Here is a 24608-nt window from a genome sequence, read left to right as displayed (position 1 = left end):
GAACATAAAAGAAAATATGGCTTAACAATGATAAATAAGAAATCTCAACAGAAAAAGTTAAAACTTTAGAAAAAACTGTGAAGTCTATAAATTAAAATTGGGGGCAACTGCGCCCCTGGCCCCGGAAGTCACGCCCTCAACCCGCCCCCAGCACCATCTTGCCACACTCAGCAGTGAAGAATCCTGGGAGAATGCTCTCAGCCCCAAACTGAGCCGATAACTCCAGGGTGCCCCAGAGGGAGCAGGTGCAGTCTCCCACCTTCTGCAGATGGAATCCCGGCGACACTGAGCTTCTACTAACATGGCTCAGGTATGTGGGGACCAGGACTATTTCTCCAAACCGCGGGGCTACAGACCTTTCCTGATATACAAAAGAATGCTCAGGAACGGCTCCTCCACCCCTGAATGGCCATGATCCCAGAGGCCACAAACCAACCTCGGAACTCAGCGGCAGCTGGCAGAAATGCTCCTGGATTGTGAACTAGGCTACAGTCCCGTGCCGCCCCGGGAGGGGAAGGGTTTTTGTCCCTGGGCCTTTTTCCCTTTGCGGCACCATGGTGACTGCCACCTTTCAGAGCCAATTGGACAGAGAGGTAGGAGCTTGCAGTGATGGGGCACGCAGGAAATCTCGTGATGGGGGAGCAGAAACGGCCCAGCTCCCTGCCCACACTGGACCCCAAGCGGCCACCCACGAATGGCTGATCCCAGAGGCACACAAACCAATCTCGGAACACTGCGGCTACTGGCAGAAATAACTCTGGACTTAGTTACTAAAATACCAGAATTCCAAAAATGCACGTCCGCTGTCACAGCTGTGCAACATCATATGCTCTTCATTATCAGCAATGGAAAGCAAATGATCTAATGATGCCTTTTCGGCAGCTCTGATTGTTGGGGGGAAATTCCAAATAATAATACTGGGTTTTCTGTCGAAAAGTGAATGTAATCAAAGTAAAGAGAGAGTAAAGTGAAAATCACCTGCCACACATAGAGTGGGAGGTGGGAAGGGGGGGGTATGCTGGGGTTCTTGGTGGTGGAACATGTGCACTGGTGAAGGGATGGGTGTTTGATTATGGTATGACTGAGACTTAAACCTGAAAGCTTTGTAACTGTTTTCACGATGATTCGAAAAAAAAAAGGGGGGGCAAATGGAAAGCTTAGTTGCAAAAAGCACTTGCCTTGCAGAATTGGAGGTATGGGGCTGCAAGTTCAATTCTCAGTGTCACCCACATGCAGTCTCCTCTCCCCCTCCCTCTGCTCCTTGGGACCCCTGTGCCAATGACAGAGGGTGCCATCTCCAGTAAACTCAATGTGTGCTGGCTCAGCCACTGAAAGTGTGAGACCCCTGTTAGTAACCACTGACAAATAACCACATGTGTGAGCACCAGGGACAGGTATGGGAATTCTAGAGCACACACGTGAGTACCACAACTCAAAGAGTATGCTCCCATCTTGATGAGCCCGTGTGCAAGCTCTGAGCAAGCTCCACAGCTGAAAGAGCAAAACTCTCAGTGAGAACTGTGGCTGAGTGTACAAGCACCATAACCCAATGTGTGATTCCTGGAGGGAAACACAACCAAGCATGTGATCACCACAACAAAGTATGTGTGCAATTACAGATCAATGCAACAACAGCAGTAAAGGGAGGGAAGGGATGTAAATACTTCTAAAATATTTCAAGGGAGCTGGAGATATGGGTCAAGGGCAGAGCACAAGCTTTGCATCAGGGGTTGATTCCTGGTATTACGGCGTCTCCTCCCAAGCACCATTGGGAACGGCCCCAGAGCAGAGTTGAGAGGGAGTAGTCTCTCAATACAACAGGGACAGGGTGAAACATAGAAAAAAGAAACGGAGGGAAGAAGGGAGGAAAAGAAGAGAGTGATGAAGGAAGGAAAAAAAGGAAAGGAGGGAGAGAGGGAGGGAGGGATGGAGGAAGGAAGGAAGGAAGGAAGGAAGGAAGGAAGGAAGGAAGGAAGGAAGGAAGGAAGGAAGGAAGGAAGGAAGGAAGGAAGGAAGGAAGGAAGGAAGAAGGGAGGGAGGGAGGGAGGGAGGGAGGGAGGGAGGGAGGGAGGGAGGGAGGGAGGGAGGGAGGGAAGGAGGGAAGGAGGGAGGGAAGGAGGGAAGGAGGGAAGAAAGGAAGGAATTTATAAAAGCAATAAATATATAAGTTCCCAAAGATGAATTCAAATACTAACTTCTAGTACCTTTGAAATCAGTGACCTTATTTGAAATTAAGTTCTTTGTAGATTAGATTATGGATCTCAGTTTCCTAATGAAGACATACAGACGGTCAACACACTCATGATAAGATGTTCAAAATCATTAGCCATCAGGGAAATGAAAATCAAAACCAAAGAGCTTAACCTCACACCTGTTCAAATGGCAATTATCAAAAACAACAACAGAAAACAAAACAAGAAACAGAAAGTATGAAGACATGGAGGAAAGGAGAACACAATATAATGTGGGCAAGGATGGACACTGGTGCATCCAACATAGAACACGTTGGGTAGGCTCTCAAAAACTAACATTAGAATTACCAATTATCAGCAATTCCACTTGGAGATTTTTACCTGGAGAAAATGGTATGTACTCACATGTTTACCACAACACCAGTGCCACAGCCAAGACCTGGAAACAACTTATGTGTCCATCTACCGATAAACAAGTTTAAGAAGTCATGATATGTGTTTACACACACAAGCATGTATACAGGGATGTAGATACACATTGTCACATTACTTTGCTATAAAAAAGAATAAAATCTTGCCATTTGGGACAACAGAGATGAACCTCAGGGGCAATATTCTAAGTGAAGTAATTCAAAGAAAGTTAAATAATCTATGATCTCTCTTATATGTCAATCTTTTAAAAATAAAACTAGAACAAAAAGCCCATGGAATCAAAGAACACAATGGCAGTCACTAGAGCAGAAGGGCAGTGGCATAAAGGGGTGAAGAGGGACAAAAATGCCCCCCCCAAAAAAAGGACAAGCCCAAAACCAAGGCTTAAATTAATTCAATGTATCTGCTCGATTTTTCTGTACTGCCTGCACAATGCAACACAGAAGAAGGACTTACAACTCCGGGTGTAGCTGTCAACAAACACTGAGCACATATTAGATAAACAATCAAATGCTCTCAAATGCTCTCAGACCCTTACAAGTAGACAGGCACGATAAGCATAATTTCTTTAAAAAATGCTAAGGACCTGGGATGAGATCATCTAGGATTTAGATTGGGACATAAATCCAATGACAAGTATCCTTATCCCTCTCCTTGTATTTTGAGGTATTTTCTCCGGACAAATGTCAAGAACATTATCAGTTAATAATTAAGTAATTAATGGGTTAGCTCAGTGATATTTAAGCACAACTGGTAGAGTTCCAGCTTCTACTAATGGAAGTATGAATTCACTTGAAGAAGCCTCCAACACAAAATAATATAAAATCTTTTTTTTTTTTTTTTTTTTTTTTTTGCTTTTTGGGTCACACCCGGCAATGCACAGGGGTTACTCCTGGCTCTGCACTCAGGAATTACCCCTGGCAGTGCTCAGGGGACCATATGAGATGCTGGGAATTGAACCCGGGTCGGCCTCGTGCAAGGCAAACGCCCTACCCGCTGTGCTATCACTCCAGCACCAACAATATAAAGTCTTGACTAAAAAATTATTTGAAGACAATGGAATGTTATCAAAAGCAGGCAGACAATTGGACAAGGTTTGCTCTTAAAAGACCAAAACTATTAAAAGTAAGAAATTATTGCCTTTTTGTTTGAGGGATTTTTTTGCCAGCTCAGTCTTACTAGCTAGAGGTGCAAAGAGTTTAGAGGTGACGGATGACACTGAGAAAATAACTTGGTAAGTGAAGGTGTAGAACACTAAATCTAGAACATAAATTGTTCCCAAAGTCCTGGCTGAGTGCTAAACTCTACATGTAACCGGGAGACTACAAAGGCTGGACGTAAAAGCAGACAAAAACTAGAGAAGGCTTCTTTGAGATTTGTAAGACTCTAGTCCTTCAGTTGAGAACTAAGTTCCTAGAGTAAACAAGCTCAAGTAACAAAAGTGGAGGCCTTCTGGCCTAATTAGCAGTACACAGAAGGCTGTCAAATTGACTTAAAATTTAGAGGCTAAATGCTAGAAGCCAAGAGGCAAAGACAGGAAGCACCAGCATCTGAGGTTCAGCAGTCGCAGGAACTATGCAGACACTGGGAGGTCCACAGGAGAAAAAGCCACAGGGAAGGCTGGGAAAAGTAAGTGACAGATGTCACCAGGAGGGAGGCAAAGCCTGCAGTTTCACAGTCCAGGCAACCTAAGCGAGTACCAGAAAGAAAGAAAAAAAAATCTGGAAGAGAAAGAAAATCCAGAATCATACTAGTGAATTTGCCACAACACCCTACTCAGACAAAGGATGTGAGACAACATACAGGAAAGGGCGAAACATGTTTAGGAGCATGGCAGCCAACTGACTCCCAGTGACAGACATTCAGAGCATGTATTATAAATATGCTAAGAAATAATATGGCATAAATAACTCTACAAATAATCTCAAAGAATAGATCTAAAAAGAATTGAATAAAACTGTTAGATTTTTAAAATATGGGAATTGAAATAGAAACTTACTATATGGGTTCAACATGAAACTAGGATGAATTGACAAACCTAAAAACATATAAAGAGAAATTTCACAATTCAAAAGAGGAAGAAAAATATTCTCATAAACCTGTAGAACAGTATCAACAGACTCAACATAGGGAGTTCTAAAGGGAGATTCAAAAGAAGAATTTTAAAAATTGAAAAAAGAACAAGGGCTAGAAGCTTCCCAAAATTGGGATATGAAAACTGGACAATGAAAAACAGTGTCTTACCATCCTCAGAAGTTAATGGACCCAAGCACATTTCAGACAAAGAACAGCCTCTTTGGTGAAAATCAGAAATAAATAGATTATCTTCATAGTGACTAAACAAAGATGATACAGATATATATAGAGAAAAATCTCTCTCTCTATATATATATATGTATATATATATATATGTATATATATGTAGCACTGTATCACTGTCATCCTGTGGTCCGTCAATTTGTTCAAGTGGGCACCAGTAACGTCTCCATTGTGAGACTTGTTGTTACTGTTTTTGGCATATCAAATACACCACGGGGAGCTTGCCAGGTTCTGCCGTGCAGGTGAGATACTCTCAGTAGTTTACCGGGCTCTCCGAGAGGGATGAAATAATCGAACCCAGGTTGGCCGCATACAAGGTAAATGTCCTACTCGCTGTGCTATCTCTCCAGTTTGACTTGAGGTATATGTGTAACAAAATAAGTAAGGAAGGGAAAAGCATATGGTTTGACTCATATGTGTAATAACAAATAGTGAAAGCAAACAGACTGCACAAAACACAACAAAAATAATACTCTGACTAAAAACTTTTGTGATTACCAGAGGAAAAGAAGAAGAATGAGGAAGAAATTGTTTTGATTGTTTTGATTGCTTGATGTATGTATGTGATAGATAGATAGATAGATAGATAGATAGATAGATAGATAGATAGATAGTCTATATATATGATATCATCATCATCATCATCTTCCTGTTGAGCGTCGAATTTCTCAAGTGGTCTCAGTAATGTCTCCATTCGTCCTAGCCCTGAGATTTTAGAAATCTCTCTTTACTCGTCTTTCCCAACGATACTGCACTGGAGGCTCTTTCAGGGTCAGGGGAATGAGACCCATCATTGTTACTGGTTTTGGCATATGAATACACTATGGGGTGTTTGCGAGGCTCTCCCATGTGGGCAGGAAACTCTCGGTAGCTAGACTGTAAGATGTTGCTTCAGGGAGCTTGGTTTTAAGTCTCTGGATGTTGGCCGTTGGGGCAGTCCCTGGGTGTAACCACCTAGCTACTGGAAAATGGGAAATCTGGGCGGAGGAGGCCCAGTCCCAATCCGAGAAGACTTGGAGGTCTCAGCCCCAGGTCCCACACACCTGGGTTCCTCTGCCAGTACCTTCATGCATGAGGCTTGTCCGAACGTGTGGAGAGAGGCCTTGAGCATGGCTGTGGCTGGGCTCCGGAGGCTTCAACTGAGGGAGCTCTGCTCAGGGTGGGGAGGGAAGCTAAGCCCACCCCCTCCAAGGGGCTCCGGGGAAGATATCCAGGCACACGGGCAAGAGACTCTCTGATTATATATATATATATACACACACACATATGTATGTATGTATACAATATATGTTATATATGTTTATATATGATATATGATAGAGAAATAACTGGTTAACCTAAGGGGAAAATGAACTTCAGCCTTCACCTAAAACACAAATACATAGGAACACACACACACACACACACACACACACACACACACACACACAGAGTACTTTAAGTGGATCTTGGTACCAAACATAAAAATAACAGTCATAAAATATCTAGAAAAGGAAAATCTTTGTAACTTTGGTATGATCAAAAATGTCTTAGGTTCAAAAACGGCATTACCCATATATAAAAAATTAAAAATTGAACCTTACCAAAATTAAAACCTTTTCAACTTTTAGATAAACACTATTAAGATAATGAAAGATAGGAGTCAGGAGGAAGTATTTGCAAGATAAGGGACTAGTATCTAGAATGCATAAAGAACACATAACTCAGTAATAAGAATCTTAAATAAAAGATAGGAAAAAGATAGGAACATTTCTCAAAAACATACAATTGGCCAAGACATATATTAAAGGCTCATATTATTGGCCATACTAAAATTCAAATTAAAAATCTTTAGTCAACTAAGTCACATTAACATATAAACTGTATGTTGGTAGGAATTACAACACAATATATTGAATAGGGATCTGAATTTTCTTGAATTTGTATGCAAACTTACCAAATAACCCAGAACTCTACTCCAAGGTATTTTGCCGAAGAGAACTGGGGAACATGTGTGTACACGAATATTCACAAATAGTTTTGTTCATGATAGTTCCAAACTGAAAACTTACAGTAAGCTGACCATCTGTGTTATATAGCCGCAGAGTAGACTAGTGATTTGCAATAGTAGGAAACATACAGAACATCATAACTCTCAGAATTTTTACATGAGAAAAAGAATATATAAAACTAAGCAAGTTGTACCCTCACGGTGATTCACTAATTAAAAATAAATAAATTTAAAAATTAAAAAAAAAACTAAGCAAGCTGTATGATTCCACTTTTCCAATATTCCCAAAAAGATGAATTTCACTAATAATTTTTAGTATCCAAAGGATATCATATATTAGTGCCATGGAAAATGAGGAAAACAGGTCACAAATGCTCACCAAGGACTTTTCCTTACATTAATATTAACTAATTGGCTGTTTTGACTAAGGTGGTAGTTACGTGATTGTATACCTTTTTCACAACTCTTCAGACAGGAGCCGGAGCAATAATACAGCAAGGAGGGCGCTTGCCTTACACGTGGCCCACACGGATTTGATCCCCAGCATCCTATATGGCCCTCTGTGAATTGCAAGGAGTAATTACTGAGAACAGAGCCAGGAGTAACGCCTGAGCATCTTCAGGTGAGGCCCCCAAATAAAAAACAAAACAAAAAAACCTTATCAAACAGGACAATGAAAATGGGTATTTTATTGTGTATAAAATAAAGTTCAATATGGTTGATTAAAACATAAAATAGTGGGGCTGGAGTGATAGCACAGCAGGTAGGGCGTTTGCCTTGCACGAGGCCGACCCGGGTTGATTCCCAGCATCCCATATGGTCCCCTGAGCACTGCCAGGGGTAATTCCTGGGTGCAAAGCCAGGAATAACCCCTGTGCATCGCCAGGTATGACCCAAAAAGAAAAAAAAAACCATAATATAGTGTAGTTGTCTCTGACACTATAGCTGAAGTGTACTGCTCATGCTTCCTCCTCATAAATAACCATAATAAATTTGAATGGTACACATGCTCAGAGATGGCAGTGGAAAAAAAACCTTGCTTGATATATTTATGTTATCAGAGCCAAAGTATACTGGCCCATGGAAGGTGTTCGATATACTTCAGTGGAACTAACAGAAACATTTATCTGTCACATGTTTGTATCCACCAGCACCCTTTGCTGGACCATTACCCATCTTCCCTAACCAACCGTAATTTCTTTTATAATTTGAATGCTATCTCTATGTCTCCTATCTGTGTGTTCTGGTCCATGTGCCTACATATGCCTACAAATCTGCCTACTGTACAAACCCCGTTGGTTGTTACATGGGCAACTCAAGTTTCACACATCTAAAATCAAATTCATTAGCTTCCACTAAAGTGTACTGATATCTCATCCACACTGAAAAAAAATTACAAAAATAAAGGATAAACGTGAGTTTTAGAAGAACTTCAGGAAAGCCATGCCTTTATTTAATTTTATTTTACATTTTAATTTTTTGGCATACCTACAGTACTCAGGATTTACTACTGGCTTTGCACTCAGGCAACACTTATGGTGGTTTTCAGTTGGCCACAACTGGTGCAGGGGATCAAACCTAGGTTGTCTGCAATGCAAGACAAGCGCCCATTCTGCTATGCTATTGCTCCCACCCAGACCAAGCTTTTAGGAGAAGTCAAATAAATACTAACCCATGATCCTCAAGAACTTCGACAAACAGCAAAGGTTTAACCCAAGAATTTTTACGTTGACCACGAATCAGTCCTTTTTAACCCCAAGCCAAATCTATAAATATGCTTTGCTCTCTGTTTTCTGAGAATCATACTAATTTATGCAACCTTTCCTTCCTTCCACAATATTGATAAAAACCAGCCTGGGAAATGACATGCAAATTATGTCAGGAAGAAATTTTCAATGGAGAAATATCCACATATATTTAAGCGAAGCTAATTCGACAACTTCTCAGCCAGTTACACTGGCCTGAAGGTTCCAAGCATGGACCAGGCGATGATGTGCAACTTAGACCTGGCACTCACAGGCCCCCAGGACTGTCCTAATATCGTGAGGGGGCTGGGGCCACATCCGGTGGTGCTCAGGGCTTACTCAGGCTCCGTACTCGGGCATCACTCCCGGCGGGGTTCAGTGGAGATCCTAAGTGCTACGAGGGATCAGCCCAAGTAGCTGCATGCATGTGTAAAAGATACACTCAGCCACTTGACTCTCTTTCAGGCCCAGACCACTCATTCTTCAAGCAACCCAAAAAAGAAAATTTAAAAAGCTGCAAATGGCCACCTGATGATAACAATGTGAATTACTGAAAGTTGAGGTGGTGGGGGGAGAAAACCCTGAGGAACAATGCTTGTTCTCCGAACGGCTATTCCTCCCCACCCCCAACACTGCTGCCACACAATCGAAAGTAAGACCATACTGTTACCACATGGTTGTATGTCACATGTGCTAAACACAAATATTTTTTAAAAGACCACGTCTATAAAAGAAGCCTGCTAAATTCATATTGATCTTCATAAATACATTATCAGTTGAAGTGCTTTATGTTTGAATTGTATTTGAAAAGCAAGCTTAAAATTCAAGCAGTTTCAAAGTCTTTCCCTGACATTCTCATCTCACAAGAATGAAAAGTTTCTTCCATTAAACATGCCTTGATTTTGCAAACTGATTATTAATTTAATTAACATCTCAACCATTATACATACTCAATTATATAAATTCGCTGTTGCTGTGGCCAGTTGGGTTTTGGGTCCCACAGGAAATGGACTGCTCCTAGCTGTGTGTTCTGGGGTCACTCCTGGTGGTCCTTTCGGGACCATGCAGTGTCTGGGATCAAACCAGGGTCAGCTTCATGCAAGTAAATGCCTTCACCTGTATACTATCTCTCCAACCCTGTTCTTTGTGTTCTTTATGAGAAAAATAAAACCTAGTTCATCACACCTTACTCTATGATTTCAAAAGCAATACTGGATAACCCAAGGAGGGGCATAGAGGATAAATCTGCAATCAAATCCAGTTAAAAAGAATGGTTTAGGGGCTGGAGCGATATAGTACAGTGGGTAGGGCATTTGCCTTGCATGCAGCCGACCTAGGCAGCATCCCATATGGTCCCCAAAGCACCACCAGGAGTAATTCCTGAGTGCATGAGCTAGGAGTAACCCCTGTGCATCACCAGGTTTGATCCCTCCATCCGAAAAAAAAAGAATGGTTTATTGAAATCATTTTTCTTTTCCAATCTAATCATTTCTCTAATTATCCATTTAAACAAAGAAACTCTTTATATTTAATCATACAAAGAGAGTTCTGATAAAATGATTATAGAAAATTATATTAAAGATATAAAAACTTCAAATAATGTAAATTATAACAAAATAAAACCACCTACCTCATTTAAAATGTATAGTATTCCAAGAAAGTCTCTCTTTAATTTCTTAAGAGCGAATTGATTTTGAAATATTTTAGTACTATAATGAAAGAATTTCAAGGTATAAAACAAGAAGCCCCGAGATATTATGGTGTGACCATTATTTCAAAGAAGTTTTGTGAAGTATATAAAAAGGTATAGAAGTATACTGCCCAGGTTAGACACTGCCTATGGTTCATGGCACAACTGACAAAAACCTGCTGTTATAAAAAAAGAGTAATGCAATAATAACGTTCAGGTTTTAAGAGGGAATACTTAAAATACACCAAATAAAAGTTCAAAGAATCATAAATATTAACTATGACAGAGATCCAAAAACTTCTAACGTGATTAAAAACTCAAGGTGAGCCAAGCTGGGCTTAGAAGAAAAACTGAGAATATGCAAAGATCTCAGTCAATCTGCTTCATATAAAACTTTATTCACAACTCTAAGTTTATGAAAACTTTCGTCACGTTTAATGGATTTAAGCTAAACGATGTAAGTTTAAATACCTACATTTTCTAGTGAGAAAATTAGATAATCTATAAATTTCAATTAAAGATTATTAGTAAGTTTTTAAAAACTGAAACAACTTAGTTTTCATTACACTGATATAGTTTTACTTTGTACTACCATATACCTGCAACTTATAATGGCTTAGGTCTAAGGTTTCATTCCAATTCCAACGGATAAGAAAGGCCAAAGAAAGGGTTTCACAATATTCAATAAGAAATCATATACACGTTGACAATGTATATTTTTAAAAAGCACTAACCTAGAGACACAGGAAAAAAAGAATTTATTGTTTTTAAATTCCAGAAACAAAAACAAAGGAATACCAGGAAATCCATGACACACTGCCCCTATAATGTCTAAGCTACAGTCTCATGAAAACATTTAAGAAATATAAATCAACTACATGTTTTTCTGCCAGGCAGGTCAATGCACCTGAAATGGTGACCTGTGAAGACAAACTTGGGTGGCAATACAGATGTGTGGTCCCCAGGACTCAGCCAGTCACCGCATGGCTCAGTCCCTGCGTGGGTGTCCCCTCACCTGACCCAAGAAGCACAGCGATGTTTGGAAACCACATGTTTGTGCTCACGTGGGGGGAAATGATAGCACAGAATTTGGAAATGTTTAATTTGTCCATAATTAAAGGTACATTATCTTAGCACAGGTTTTAGAAAGGAGAAGTCTGAGCAGTCAGTCCAATGAAACAGGGGAAAAGGACTCCACATTTTTGGACCAAAGTAATTCAAAGTGATAATTGCTGTCATTTGCCCAAAATTAACAAATCAAGGTTTGTTTGTTTTTTTTTAAATGAAGTAATTTTTTTGGCAGCAAAATTACATTTACCATAATAACACCTTCAACCAAAAAAGTCAATTCAAGGCTTAAATGTAATTTGTGCTCTGTTTCAGTAAAATACAACATTATTCTATTTCCTTATATCACAGTTTATTTCTAGTTCACCCTATGCATATTATAGCTAGAACTAAAAGCTACTTGGCATTTTCCTAATATGGTTAGTTGTATGAATCATGGTTTCTTTAAAAATATTAACAATAATTTTACTGTCATTCTTAAGGTAAATCATTTTTGAAATTCTAAAATTTTAACTTTAGGTTGTTTAAAATTTCAGAGAATGAGTAAATAAATGATAACAGCTTCTTGAATTACAAATTGACAGTCTAAAAATATTAAAGACTACCTGGCAAAAGATTGGCAAGAATCCACTTCTGTGAAGGAAAGCACAGACACACCTACACACACGTGCAAAACACAGGACCGTCTTTCTTCTTCTTTTTTTTTATACTGAACTTGCAAAGTTTTTATAAATACATGATCATTCTACACAATACATATATTCTAGAGGATTTCTAAAGGAAATTACAGGTTTTGGTTTTATGGAGTAAGACCCACGATGGCAGAGGGAGTGAAAACAAAGAAATCTGGGAGTGAGCCACACAAGCAGACAACAGCCGGTCACAACAGCCGGTCAAGTCAGCAATTACAGTCCAGTACGAGTTTTCCAAGGCAACTAAGAAATCAGAAAACAGGCATCTTCTCTTCTGAGAGTTAACGTCTCTTTTGAAAGTTCTAGTCATAAAGAATTGTTGGTGCTTTGTTTTTATCTTTGTTCTCAAAAGGGAACAAAGAATAAACAGAAAGTTTTCATCCCCGAATCCATCTACATGTGGGCTTCCCAGCCCAGTGAGCTAGAATGTTGGTCCCATCTGAAGCAGGGGCTATACCAGATGACTCAGAACATGATCGGGGAAACAATGCATGTTTTTAATGCCTCAAACAACCAGAAAGCATTTCGTCCTTGTTCTAATACTATGTTGAATGACCTCCTATGAAAACAGACTTCTCAGATATTGTACCATCATGGCAAACCTGAATCAATACAAGTAATAAAATACCGAGGTTATAATTGCTGTGCAAGTAAAACCATCATTAGGGAAATTCAATACTTTTGTAAAAATGCGGGTGTGCTGGACACTAATACAAAATGTAGGAAGGTGGAACTTTTGTTTGTGGAAGGCAAAGTGAGGCAATAGTTGCACTCAATCAAGACCAAATGGAAGAGGATGAAAAATGTTTTTAAAAATAAGAAGAAGGGGAAAAAAGAAGAGGGGGAGGTGGAGGAGAAAGAAAAGGAAGAAAGAAGATGGAGGAGAGCCAGGCAGCAGAAAATTACTGGATAGGAAAAAAACTGTCAAAGAAAATGAAGCATGTGTGTATGTCTCTCTCCCTCTCCTGCCTCTGTGTTCCTAATAACTTAGAGTGTGTGTGCACACGAGCAGGCAAGGATGAGCTTTCCGATGGATTAAGATGAAGGACTGGGGGCTAATGAATTCTGCTTCCTTGTTTTTGTTTTTGCTTTGGGTTCATACCTGAAAGCCTTGAATCCTTGCTAAATATTCCAGCTGTTTTGAAGGTTGTACTGGAGAACAAGGGGGAGTAGGAGAGCTTCCTTTTAAACCTATGGCTTCCGCTGCAGGAGGTGCTCCATTCATAAGGAGTTCCCTGGCAATTGTGGCTGAGCTATTCGATGCGGGAGATATACTGAAGAAAGAGCTGGAGGGTTGGTTCATATCTTTGGGTGACAAATAGCCTAGAGTAGTGCCAGAGAGTACTTTGTGGCGGCTGGCTTCCATCTCTTGATAAACATCAGGAGACAAATGAAGAATTCCTTTTGGAGCTATAAATAAAAAAAGAGGGAACAGAGTTATAACACTTACATTAAAGTAGAACCATGTGGTAGCATTAGTAATTCAATGACTTCACTTGGTCGCAGTAACAGGCAATGAGAAATACTGTCCATCAAGCATCTTCCTCCTACTCGCTGAGTCTCCATTTAGGCAGGAACCATGGATGTTTCAAATTTCCTAAAATCGTAAGTTTAAAAAAAATTCACCAAGGGGATTTCAGTGGAATTTAAGTATGTGATAGGGACAAGGCTAACTGCTGTATGAAAGTGCAAAAGGGGAGAAGATTAAGAATGTGCGGTGTTCATCCCGTCACTTAATATTCCATGACCTCACAAGAGAGACATGAGCCCCTGCGATATGCAGCAGTTGAGACACTACAGGTAAAAGAAAGGCTGGATGTGTCCAAATCATCAGGGTTACAAATGCCAATATACCCAACCTCTTACAGGTGCTTTTCTCTCCACAAGGATATCCCAAGGACAACTCTAAATCATACACATGTCATCAAATGTCAGAATCTTCTTCCCCAAGCTAGCACAGCTTCCGAGTGATAGCACAGCGAGTAGGGCGTTTGCCTTGCACGCGGCCGACCTGGGTTCGAATCCCAGCATCCCATATGGTCCCCTGAGCACCGCCAGGGGTGATTCCTGAGTGCATGAGCCAGGAGTGACCCCTGTGCATTGCTGGGTGTGATCAAAAAAGAAAAAGAAAAAAAAAAAAAAGCTAGCACAGCTTCCTATTTTGTCTATTCCGCTGTAATACCAACCTGTCTTACAAACAATTACTATGATCAAACCAGAATCTGTCCCTTCCCCACCAAATACACTAGTCCAAGCCAGGCCATGGATGCGTTCTATCAAGACTGACAGATTCAAAGGCAAGTTAAGTGCCAACAACTGAATCCAGGTAATGCCAAGAAATAACTGTCCTGCGTTGGTCAGGTTCGGGGGATGGGGAGGGGGAAAGAAAAAAGGAAATGAGAATGTGCTGGGTGTTTGAGAGCAGACTCTCTGGAGAGCAGGCGCAGGAGGAGAGAGCAGCACCAGATCAGGAGCAGCTGTTCAAGGACGCTAACAGCGAATTTCAAGGGACTGAGAAACTCAAGCTGAGGAAGACAAGAACTGGCTGGAGGCAGCTGAGCGGCATGAGCAAAAGCAGGAGCTCGGAGGAGAGCGTGTGTTCCAGGGACGGCAGGCAGTTCCTCCTAACTGGAGCATAAAGAGGAAGTTAGACAGGCGAGGGGGAAAGGAGGAAGCAAGCAGGGCCTAGCTCCAGGGGGACTGAGGAGGTCTTTGTCCTGATAACATTAAAATGTTGGGTTTTTCTTTAATAATGCACGCAGAGATTAAGCTATTCTATCTATCCGATTTCCTTTATGTCTTTGCGCTAGTCTTTTTTATTTTTTAATTTGGAGGGGAGGGTTGGGCCACATCAGTGGTGCTCAGGGTTTATTCCTGACTCTGTGTCCAAGGAAGGGATCGGAAGGGACAGAACAAGGACCAAGCACCTTTCTTCAGCCTGTCTGATCTTCTAATCAGAAAGAGGTTTCAATCAACATTTTTTTTCCAATCAACATTTTTAAAAGAAATCATGAACTTGAAAAAACACAATGAACTGTACCAGCCATAGAAATTCTTTTGCTTTAAAAAATATACAATATACACCAATGTTCCAACATCAAAAATAAAAATATGAAGGTAGACATTTAGTTGGTTTTTTTTTCTAAGCAACTTTTGTTACCTTGGATAAAATACGTTATAAAACAGGAACACAGAGGTATCATATAATTCTGTTTTTTCAAAATGGTATACTTTATTATAGCACAGTTTGCCGAAATAATTCCATACTGTTGGACATCTAAACTGTTTCCAGTTTCTTGTAATGATAAACAACAGTGCAATGAACATCTTTGTAATAAAATTTTTGTTCTCGCTCTCTGTGCATAAGCACCTGCATTTGAACCCAGGGCCTCACACATGGAAGGCAAGCGCCACCGCCCGGTTCCTCCAAAACATATTTAACTTAGAAGCAGAATTGCTAGTACAAAAGAATACACACTTTGGGTTTTGTAACACTGACCAGTTTCTCCAAACTGGTCAAATTCAAAACAGGTTGTGCCAATTTCACACTCTAATATTAAAATGGTGGCTTTTCTTTCCTATTTAAGTAATGAACCTTATTATTTTAAAATCTTGCCCCTGTTCTGTTACTTTATGTAAATAACACACAAAACACCTCTTTCCTTTTTGTTGTTGCTACAGTAACTAGGTTTGGCACACTCAGCTGTAGTGCTCACACTGTACAGTGCTCGCCTGGGATCACACTAGCTGGGGTGCTTGCACACTGTTTGCAGTGACACCAGACCCACCTTGATGGCACCTTGCACACAGAGCAGACTCGAACACGCAGCCTCAGCTCCGCACAGCAGGTGCATTATTACTGTGCTCCATGCCCGGTCATGGACACGATTTTTTTTTTCCACTTTAATATTCTGAACCAAATTGGGAAAAACAGTCCTTTCTGCTCCAGTCACTGGCTGCTGGGGAAGTACGGGAGTTGAGGATTTGAGATCACTCACCAAGGGCTGGCAAACAGATCAATTCTGCCTGTAGAATGGGGTCTTAGGAGCTCTGGGGCGCATCCTTTTAGATCCTAGGGTAGGGCAAGGACCTAAAAGCAATACGGGGTCCGAGTGGTCTTAGGATCCCTGAGCACTGAGGCTGGAGGCCCCCCCAAGAGGACAATCAGGTAGGCATTTTTCAGAACTTTGACCTTCTTTTGCCAGTTAGGTTTTTTATATCTCTATCAGCAACATGTGACAAAGCCTGCTTTCCCACACTTCCATTTGGAAGGGATTTCATTATTCCGAATCATTAGTGCCACGCATCAAGAGCTCACTGCTGCATTTATTTACACGACTTTCCTCCACAGAAGCCCTTGAGTTCATGTTTTCTCTCTTGGTGCATCTGACTCAGTCTTGCTCACTAATATTTTAACACTGGAAATTCTAATGTTTTCAACCACTATCAGGCCCCACCTGAGGCACACACAGTCGCACACGGGCGATGGGACCCGCTCAACGCCACAGCCAGTAGGTGCCAGCACCAGGCTTCATCTGGCTTCAGAGCCAGCACATGTGACTGACTAATCAGGAAAAGCAAGCAGCCAACAAATAACAGAATAACATCCATGATTCACTGCATCTCTACTGGAAGCTCCTCTATTCACATAGATTCCTGAAATATTACATCAACTATTGTCAAGATGCAGATCTTAATATAAATTCTCACCCCATTCAACAACTGGGGGGTCAACAGGAACAGAGTGGAGAAGCTCAACTCAAATCTTCAACAAACAATAATACACCTTCAACCTCACATGTCGGGGAAGTGTTACTCCCTCCCCCAAACTGAAACAAGTCTTAAATAAAAACCAGAGTTTTATAAAACAAGATGAAAATGTCCAGGTTCCCATTAAAATTTGCTGAGTCACACCAAGAACCATGATGATCTCAGTGGAAAAAAAAAAATTCAAAGGATGCCAACACCAAGATGACAGAGATTTCAGAATAATTGAACAAAACTTTTAAACGCTTCACTGAACAAGTACAAACATACTTGAAACAACTGCAAAATAGAACATTTTTAGCAAACAATGTCTCAGCAAGGAAACAGAAGATAAAAAAAGAACTTCATGGTAATTTTAGAACTAAAATATACAATAACTGAATTTAAAAATCTCACTGTATAAGTTCAACAGCCTAACAGAACACAAAAATCAGGGAAGGAGATGTTTAAAAAAATATAGAAAATTATGACATCTGCACAATAGAGGTAATAATGGAGTGGAGAGAAATGTAACAGAAGAAATAAAAATAAATAATGTGATAGCGTTAAGCCAATATTAGAAAAATTATCTTAAATGTAAGTGGTCTAACTACACCAAGTCCGAGGAGACTGGAAGAATCTATCTATCTGCAAGTATGACCCAAGGGCCAGAGAGAACACTGAGGGCGCATGTCTACCATGTGCCAGACCTAGATTCGATCCCAAGCACCAGACGGTTCCCATCTCCAGCATCTCCAAGTACAACCCTGGAGGCCTCTCATGCCTCTGTCCTGGGTACCACAGGGCCAGGCTAGCATTGAACCCACATCCTTAGGCCCCTGCATTGAACCCATTGGCTGAGAATCACGGATGGGGGCCCCCGCCTCTTCGAGCTCCAATGAGAGCCTTAAAATAAATGAAGTCTCAATGTGCTGTCCGCAGATAAACTCACCTCAAATAGAATAGTTAAAATAAAAGTGCTTGAGAGATTTGAGAGATAAATACGATAAACAGTAACACCTGGACAATCGAAGCTGCACTTCCAAATGATGCTATGAGATCTCTAAACCTAGCTTCCTTCTGCACCCTCACAGGTCCAACAAGCAGTAACTGAACAAATTTTCTTCTTGAAAACGTCTTTTAAGCTCTGGGGATCGTCAGAAGGGAATAAAGAAAATAAGGAAACATTTATCCAAGTATTAAAGAACTTTTCTGGTCTCCGTCCCCAGTTCTGAGAAGGCAGACACAAAGACAAGAGGATCTTCGGTATTTGTGAGTAGACCCACATCTGCGTCTCTGCTAACGAGGGGCCCCGCATCTGACCACAGAGGGCTGCAGTTCTGACATCAGCACAACTTAGGAAAGGAGGGGGCTGGGGACCGGGAGCAAGCCCAGGGCCAATGCTGTGCCCACGAAACGGAAGGGCACAAATGCTCTAGGCACTCCGAAACGTGAATGGACCTCCCTGTTTGGCAATACTGTGTTTGGCAAAACAGAACCAGCATTGAGGAGGGGCGGTCCCGTTTCCTGGCTCCATGAGGAAGGATGCTGGGAGGGTGCCACTGCCCACATCCTGCCTGCGCCCCTTCTCGCCTGGGCACTCACTTGCAGCCTTTCTGGTGGAACTAGCATCACTGTAAGACTTTCTGACTCAATCTAGTTAAGTGACCAGATCTAAAGACCAGCAGAAGACATGAGTTAACAGGCGGGCAGCTAGTCTGAACTGATGGAGGCCCTGGGCAACCCCTCCCGCCGCCCCAACCTTGTGGCTGGAGTCTTCTGTAACAGTCTTGGAGATCCTTATCCTGTAATGCAGCTAACCTGACTCCAATACTGCAGCAGAAGGAACTGCAAGGCACTGAGGAATCAGGTGGAGGGACCCTGTGCTCCAGCGGTGGCAGCAGGAAGCAGCGTCGCAGCATCAAGCAGAAATACTGGGACTGTGACGTGCGTACATACAGCAAAAATTCAAACCGATACAATGTTCACCAAGAGTGAAAGCTTAGGGAAACCATGAACTTTGAGCAGCTAAGATATGTCAGTGTAAGTTCATCCTTTGTGAAAAATGTGCCACTCCAGTAGGGATGTGAGTTACCAGGGAGGCCAGTCCTGGGGGGAGGAATCACATGATCTTCCTCTCACTTTTCTTGTAAATCTAAGATAATTTAAAAAAAAAAAAACACACACAGTCTTTCACAACAGCCAATTTTTTAGAAACTGACATTCTGTATAAGCATAAGACGTAACAAAGAAAAACACGAGTAGGACAGCAAATGTACTACAAGCTTAGCGAGCTGAGTTTGGAGTTCCAGCTCTAAGAGTCTATGAATCATCTTAACACAAACCAGAAAGCTTGGACTAAAACAATACATTTGAATAACACCACCAAAAAAGCTTGTTGAGTGTTTTTAAAAATGGACTATTACTAAAATTTTTTTCAGTACTAAGAAAAATCATGTTCTGCAGATGGCTGTTCCGTTGTTAAAACAAACTTTCCACTGGCTCTCTCGCCCATTGGAGCATTTTGACATCACCCACCCGAATATCAAACTGGTATCTGACACAGTGCTTTGGACATCTTCCATGTTATGAAACAACCTAAATTTTTCAAGAACAGATTCTAGTTCATAATATGTGTAAAAGATCCAAAATATATATTTAATGTTAATGGAATTTCTTTTAAAAGCACTATTCATTCTTTCTTAATGATAAGCAATGTATCTGAAAATAACAAGGTGCCTAGAAGTAAAAGCAGTGGCTGAAATCAGAAGACACAAGTTAAGGGTTTCTGTCTTAAACTAGCTGCATGTTCCCAGGTAAGATGTGTCACGCTCAACTTTTTGTCTTTGAAATAAAAGACCTTTCTACAATTAGAACTTCTTGTACTGTGTTTTTCTTCTGTGCACACCACGCTGTAAGGATCTGTCTTTCAGACCAGTGCTGCCTTTATTTAATAATAATAAGTCATCTGCCTATTTCCTCGACCAATGACAGCCCATCTGAGATTTAGACCGGCTTCAGGTATGCTTCAGCTACCATGATGACGCTAAGCAAAGAAGACAACTGAGAATGAATGGTGATATCTATTGGGCTACTGAAATACCAATAATAACACCTATTTTTATGGCAAGTTCAGCAACACCAATCTGAAATCCACAGGTTAGGGTGAGTTCTAGGAGCATGTGTGGTGTATATAGTAGGGGAGAAAAGTGGTAACACTTTATTGCTATTGCTCAAAAACTGAGTCCCAACAATGTCAGGTGCTATGTGCTCTATGACTGATTTTATGATCTATTTCTAGAATAATGAACAACTGAGGGGGTCAGAGAGAAATCCCAGGGGTTAAGGGACTTTCCTTACACACAGCCAACCCAGGTTTGGTTGCTGCAACACATAAGGCTCCCTGAGCACCTCCAGGACTAACCTCTGAGCACAGAGACAGGAGTAAGCCCAGTGCACCACCAGTTATGACCTCAAAATGCAAATAAGTGCAAATCACTGCTGTGGGTGGCTTGGGAGATTGTTCAGGGATCAGGATTCAGTGCCCGGCCAGGGCCACATGATCCCCCAAGCAGTGCCAGCTGAGGCCCCTTGGGCCTACACAAATGTGTCCAGGCCGATTGATCAAGAATTGCCAAGATGGGGCTGGAGCAATAGCACAGGGGTAGGGCGTTTGCCTTGCATGTGGCCAACCCGGGTTCAATTCCCAGCATCCCATATGGTCCCCTGAGCACCGCCAGGGGTAATTCCTGAGTGCAGAGCCAGGAGTAACCCCTGTGCATCGCCAGGTGTGACCCAAAAAGAAAAAAAAAAAAAAAAGAATTGTGAGTAGTGAGTAGTGCCCCCAGATTCCCTAAACACTGCTGGGGAGGTTCCCTTCACCCCCCAAACTGCAATATTTTCCTCTAATGCCAACTGTTACATTTTCCCCCAAAGTTTTCCTCCTTTTTTTATGGGGTAGTATTTAGTTATGCAGATTTTAAAGCTGATTATAGTGCTTTCAACTTCTAACAATGTTACTGGTCACTAATAATACCCCAAACTGCACAGTCAATAAATGCTTTCTGGACAAATGAAAGAATAAACACCCAAGTCACATATACACGGTTCAGGAAGCAGCTGCCACTCTCTCCTGAGCCCTAGCAGCCTCCTAGCACCCAGTTCCCCGCCGCCTGTCCAGTGCTTCTTTCCAATGCTTTTACTAACCTCATTCTTATTTCTTCTGCCAAGTGTATTTTTATCTTTCCAATTACTCGTACTCTATGTAACGTGTGCAAAAGAGCACAGACTAAGCACTTCTCTATTCACATTTGTCTTAAACAAACAGAACTTTAAATTTATACATGTTAAAACACATCAAAAACTCACTGATTGAAACTGACTCATGAATAGTCAATGGAACAGAAAAGAACAGGAAGTTCAGGAAAAAAAAACGAATTTGTATGGAATTTTAGAACATGATAATTGTCAAGTCTCGATGCAGTGGGGATTTAAGTTGTATCTATACCTTTTTTTTTCTGTTTTTTGATGGGGAGGGAGTTTGGGTCCCATTTGGCGATACTGAGGGGTTACTCTTGGCTCTGCACTAGGGGATCACTCCTGGTAGTACTTGGGGGATCACATGGGGTGCCAAAGACTGAATCTGGGTTGGCCGCACGCAAGGCAAATACTAGCTCTCCAGCCCCTGGATTAATAATTTTAATATTAACCCCAGAGATAGCAAAAACCTATGACAAAAAAATAATAATAAAACTACAAATGCAAAGACTACAATCCTAACTTCAGTCAGAATAAAAGTGCTGTAAGAGAAAGGTGATTCCACGCCATTAAACATAAAACCAAAGTCAAGGTTGTAGAGATAGTGCAAAGCATTGCAGTGTGGGCCTGGCAGGCACAAGGCCCTGAATCCGACCCCCAGCACCACTGGTCTCCAACACTGCCACCTTCACCGCTGCAAGCTCTGAGCTGTCAGGGGCACACACACAAGCCGACTGCCACCAGAAGGGCTCCCGAGGCCCCCGAAGCCGTGGTGGGTGTTACTCCACCCCCTCCTGAGAGTCCCAAACTCTAATACCTGGACTCACAGGCACATATTCTTATCAAATAAGAAATAAAAGAGCAGGAACCAGGAGACCTGACAGCAGTGAGGGCAGATGTCTAGCGTGCACCAGCCCCCAGCTGATTCCTGGCATCGTTGGGTGCAGCCCTGGAGGGCCCCAGCCCTGCAGTGTCTGAGCAACAAACCCTTCTGCCCTGATGCTAACCTGGCAGGCCGGTGAGCTGGTTCCCAAACCTCAGAGCACCTCCAGGCAACCCTAAGGTCCCAGAAGAGAGAATAACAGGGCAACAAACACTTTCAAATGAGTGGGGACAACCATGACTCTCATTAACACAGAAAGTACAGAAATGACGCGTAAATGTTATTGAAAACATGCTCAATCTCATTTATATTAAAAAAAAAAAAAACATGACAGGGGCTGGAGCAATAGCACAGCGGGTAGGGCGTTTTGCCTTGCACGAGGCCGACCCGGGTTCAATTCTCAGCATTCCATATAGATCCCGAGCACCGCTAGAAGTAATTCCTGAGTGCATGAGCAAGGAGTAACCCCTGTGTATCGCCGGGTGTGACCCAAAAAGAAAAAAGAAAAAAACAAAAAAACAGAAAACCTTGTGGTAGGGGGAGTGACCAAAAAAAAAAAAAAAGAAAGAAAAAAAAACACAACAGAATGACATTGAGTGTCCCATTTTAACTATTATATTGATATATATGCAGAGAATTTTTAGCATGTTATGTACCTAAAATTATGGGAATATAGGAAGTCTCGTGTGCTACTGGTCTTGAATGAGTACAATCTGCTAACGTCTATCAAAATTACAAGTGCACACATTCTCAGATTCAGTTATTCTACCTGCTAGAATTTCACCAACAAACATTAATGGCACACATGTGAAATGATACATGCTATGAGGCTTTACACAGCAGAATTATCTATAATAGGAAAAGAATATAAATGTCCTAAATGTCTATCAGTTAAAAAATGATTAAATAATAATAAAGTCCTACACATAACAATTTGCAAGTACCTTCAGAACATGAAGAAAAGAACAATGTAGAACAGTGTGTCTGGAGAGCTGAAGTGAAGGATAAAATGTATTTAAATTTGCTTTCATATACACATACTTAAACTAGAGGAGAGATTTTTCTCTTCCAATGGAACAAAATATTAATTTATTCAACAACTTTCACTGTCACTGTCATCCTGTTGCTCATTGATTTGTTCGAGCGGGCACCAGTAACATCTCTCATTGTGAGACTTATTGTTACTGTTTTTGGCATATCCAATACACCACGGGTAGCTTGCCAGGCTCTGCCCTGCGGGCACGGTACTCTCAGTAGCTTGCTGGGCTCTCTGGGAAGGGCGGAGGAATCGAACATGGGTCGGCTGCATGCACTACCGCCATGCTATCACTCCAGCCCTCAACAACTTTAAGTGAGGGAAAAGATAAGGAATTTTTTTTAAATATACAGAGTATAATTCCAATCTTTTGAAAGTAAAAATAAGATGAAAAACTCTAACTAAACCTTAGTTACTTGATAAAATTGCAAGACATAAAGGTAACTGGATACAAATCCAGAAAGACTGGTTCAATCTCCTGGAGGAAGACAAAGAGACAGGTCAAGACAGACGAAAGCAGAGGATCAAGGCTCAGAGAAGGTAACGTGCCCACTCTAGAAGGGAGTGGGAGTTCGTAAATGTCTATCTTGTTATTATGATTAATAACTTCTAAGTGTTAAACATCAGAGCCTGGCAAGCTCCCCATGGCATACTTGATATGCCAAAAACAGTAACAATAAGTCTCACAATGGAGTTACTGGTGCCCACTCGAGCAAATAGAGCAAATCCATGAACAACAGGACAGTGCTACAGTGTTAAACATACTGTATACAAAATACTAGACAGAATTTTGGAACACACCCAACTGTGCTCAGTGCTTATTCCTGGCTCTGCACTCAGGGATCACTCCTGATGGGGCTGGGGACCATAGGAGATCAAACTTAGATTAGTATTTGCAAGACAAGTGCACTACCCACTATACTATCTCTCCAGTCTATATGTGTGTGTATATATTATGTGTGTGTGTACATACATATATATACAGAGACATATATATGCATATGTGTAATGTATGTATATGTATATATATACAAAATTATTTGTGTGTTCTAAACTTTATATACATACATTTTTATAAAATATACATACACTTACATATATTAAGTTTAGCACAAGATAAACACTTATTGGCAAACTGTACTATATTCTACTGGAGTTAGAAAACATAACTAAGCTTCTAGAAAAGCTTTTGAGTAAATAATTCTGACCATTATTTTGATTTTCTCTTTTTTTTTGCTTTTTGAGTCACACCCAGCCATGCACAGGGATTACTCCTGGCTCATGCACTCATGGATTATCCCTGGCGGTGCTCAGGGGACCATATGGGATGCTGGGAATTGAACGCCCTACCCGCTGAGCTATCACTCCAGCCCTGATTTTCTCATTCTTATGGCCATTTTTTGACAGCAATTAAGTAGCTTTTATTACTTCCAATTCTCAATCTCTATGAGACATTCATCTGTATGGTCTTGCTGTGCTGTTCCAACTTTTAAAATACTGAAGTTAAGTACTTTTATATCTCGATAGATCTAAGAATAAAAAAGCACATACTTCAAAT

The 24608-nt window shown here is 41.1% G+C and overlaps 1 protein-coding gene across 9 annotated transcripts in view; it reads right to left on the bottom strand.

Annotated features, from left to right (window-relative positions):
- STAU2 (staufen double-stranded RNA binding protein 2) overlaps positions 1-24608 on the bottom strand; it is a 281072-nt gene that overhangs the window by 122544 nt on the left and 133920 nt on the right. For all 9 annotated transcript variants that reach the window (XM_055125674.1, XM_055125671.1, XM_055125672.1 and 6 more), the window contains one exon: positions 13231-13538. In XM_055125674.1, coding sequence (XP_054981649.1) covers positions 13231-13538 — 308 coding nt within the window. The remainder of the gene's footprint in view (positions 1-13230; positions 13539-24608) is intronic.

Source organism: Sorex araneus, chromosome 2 (genome assembly GCF_027595985.1).
Source record: "Sorex araneus isolate mSorAra2 chromosome 2, mSorAra2.pri, whole genome shotgun sequence".
NCBI classification, from domain to species: domain Eukaryota; kingdom Metazoa; phylum Chordata; class Mammalia; order Eulipotyphla; family Soricidae; genus Sorex; species Sorex araneus.
Note: the sequence above shows the minus strand (reverse complement) of the source record. Positions and strands in the feature narration are given on the sequence as shown.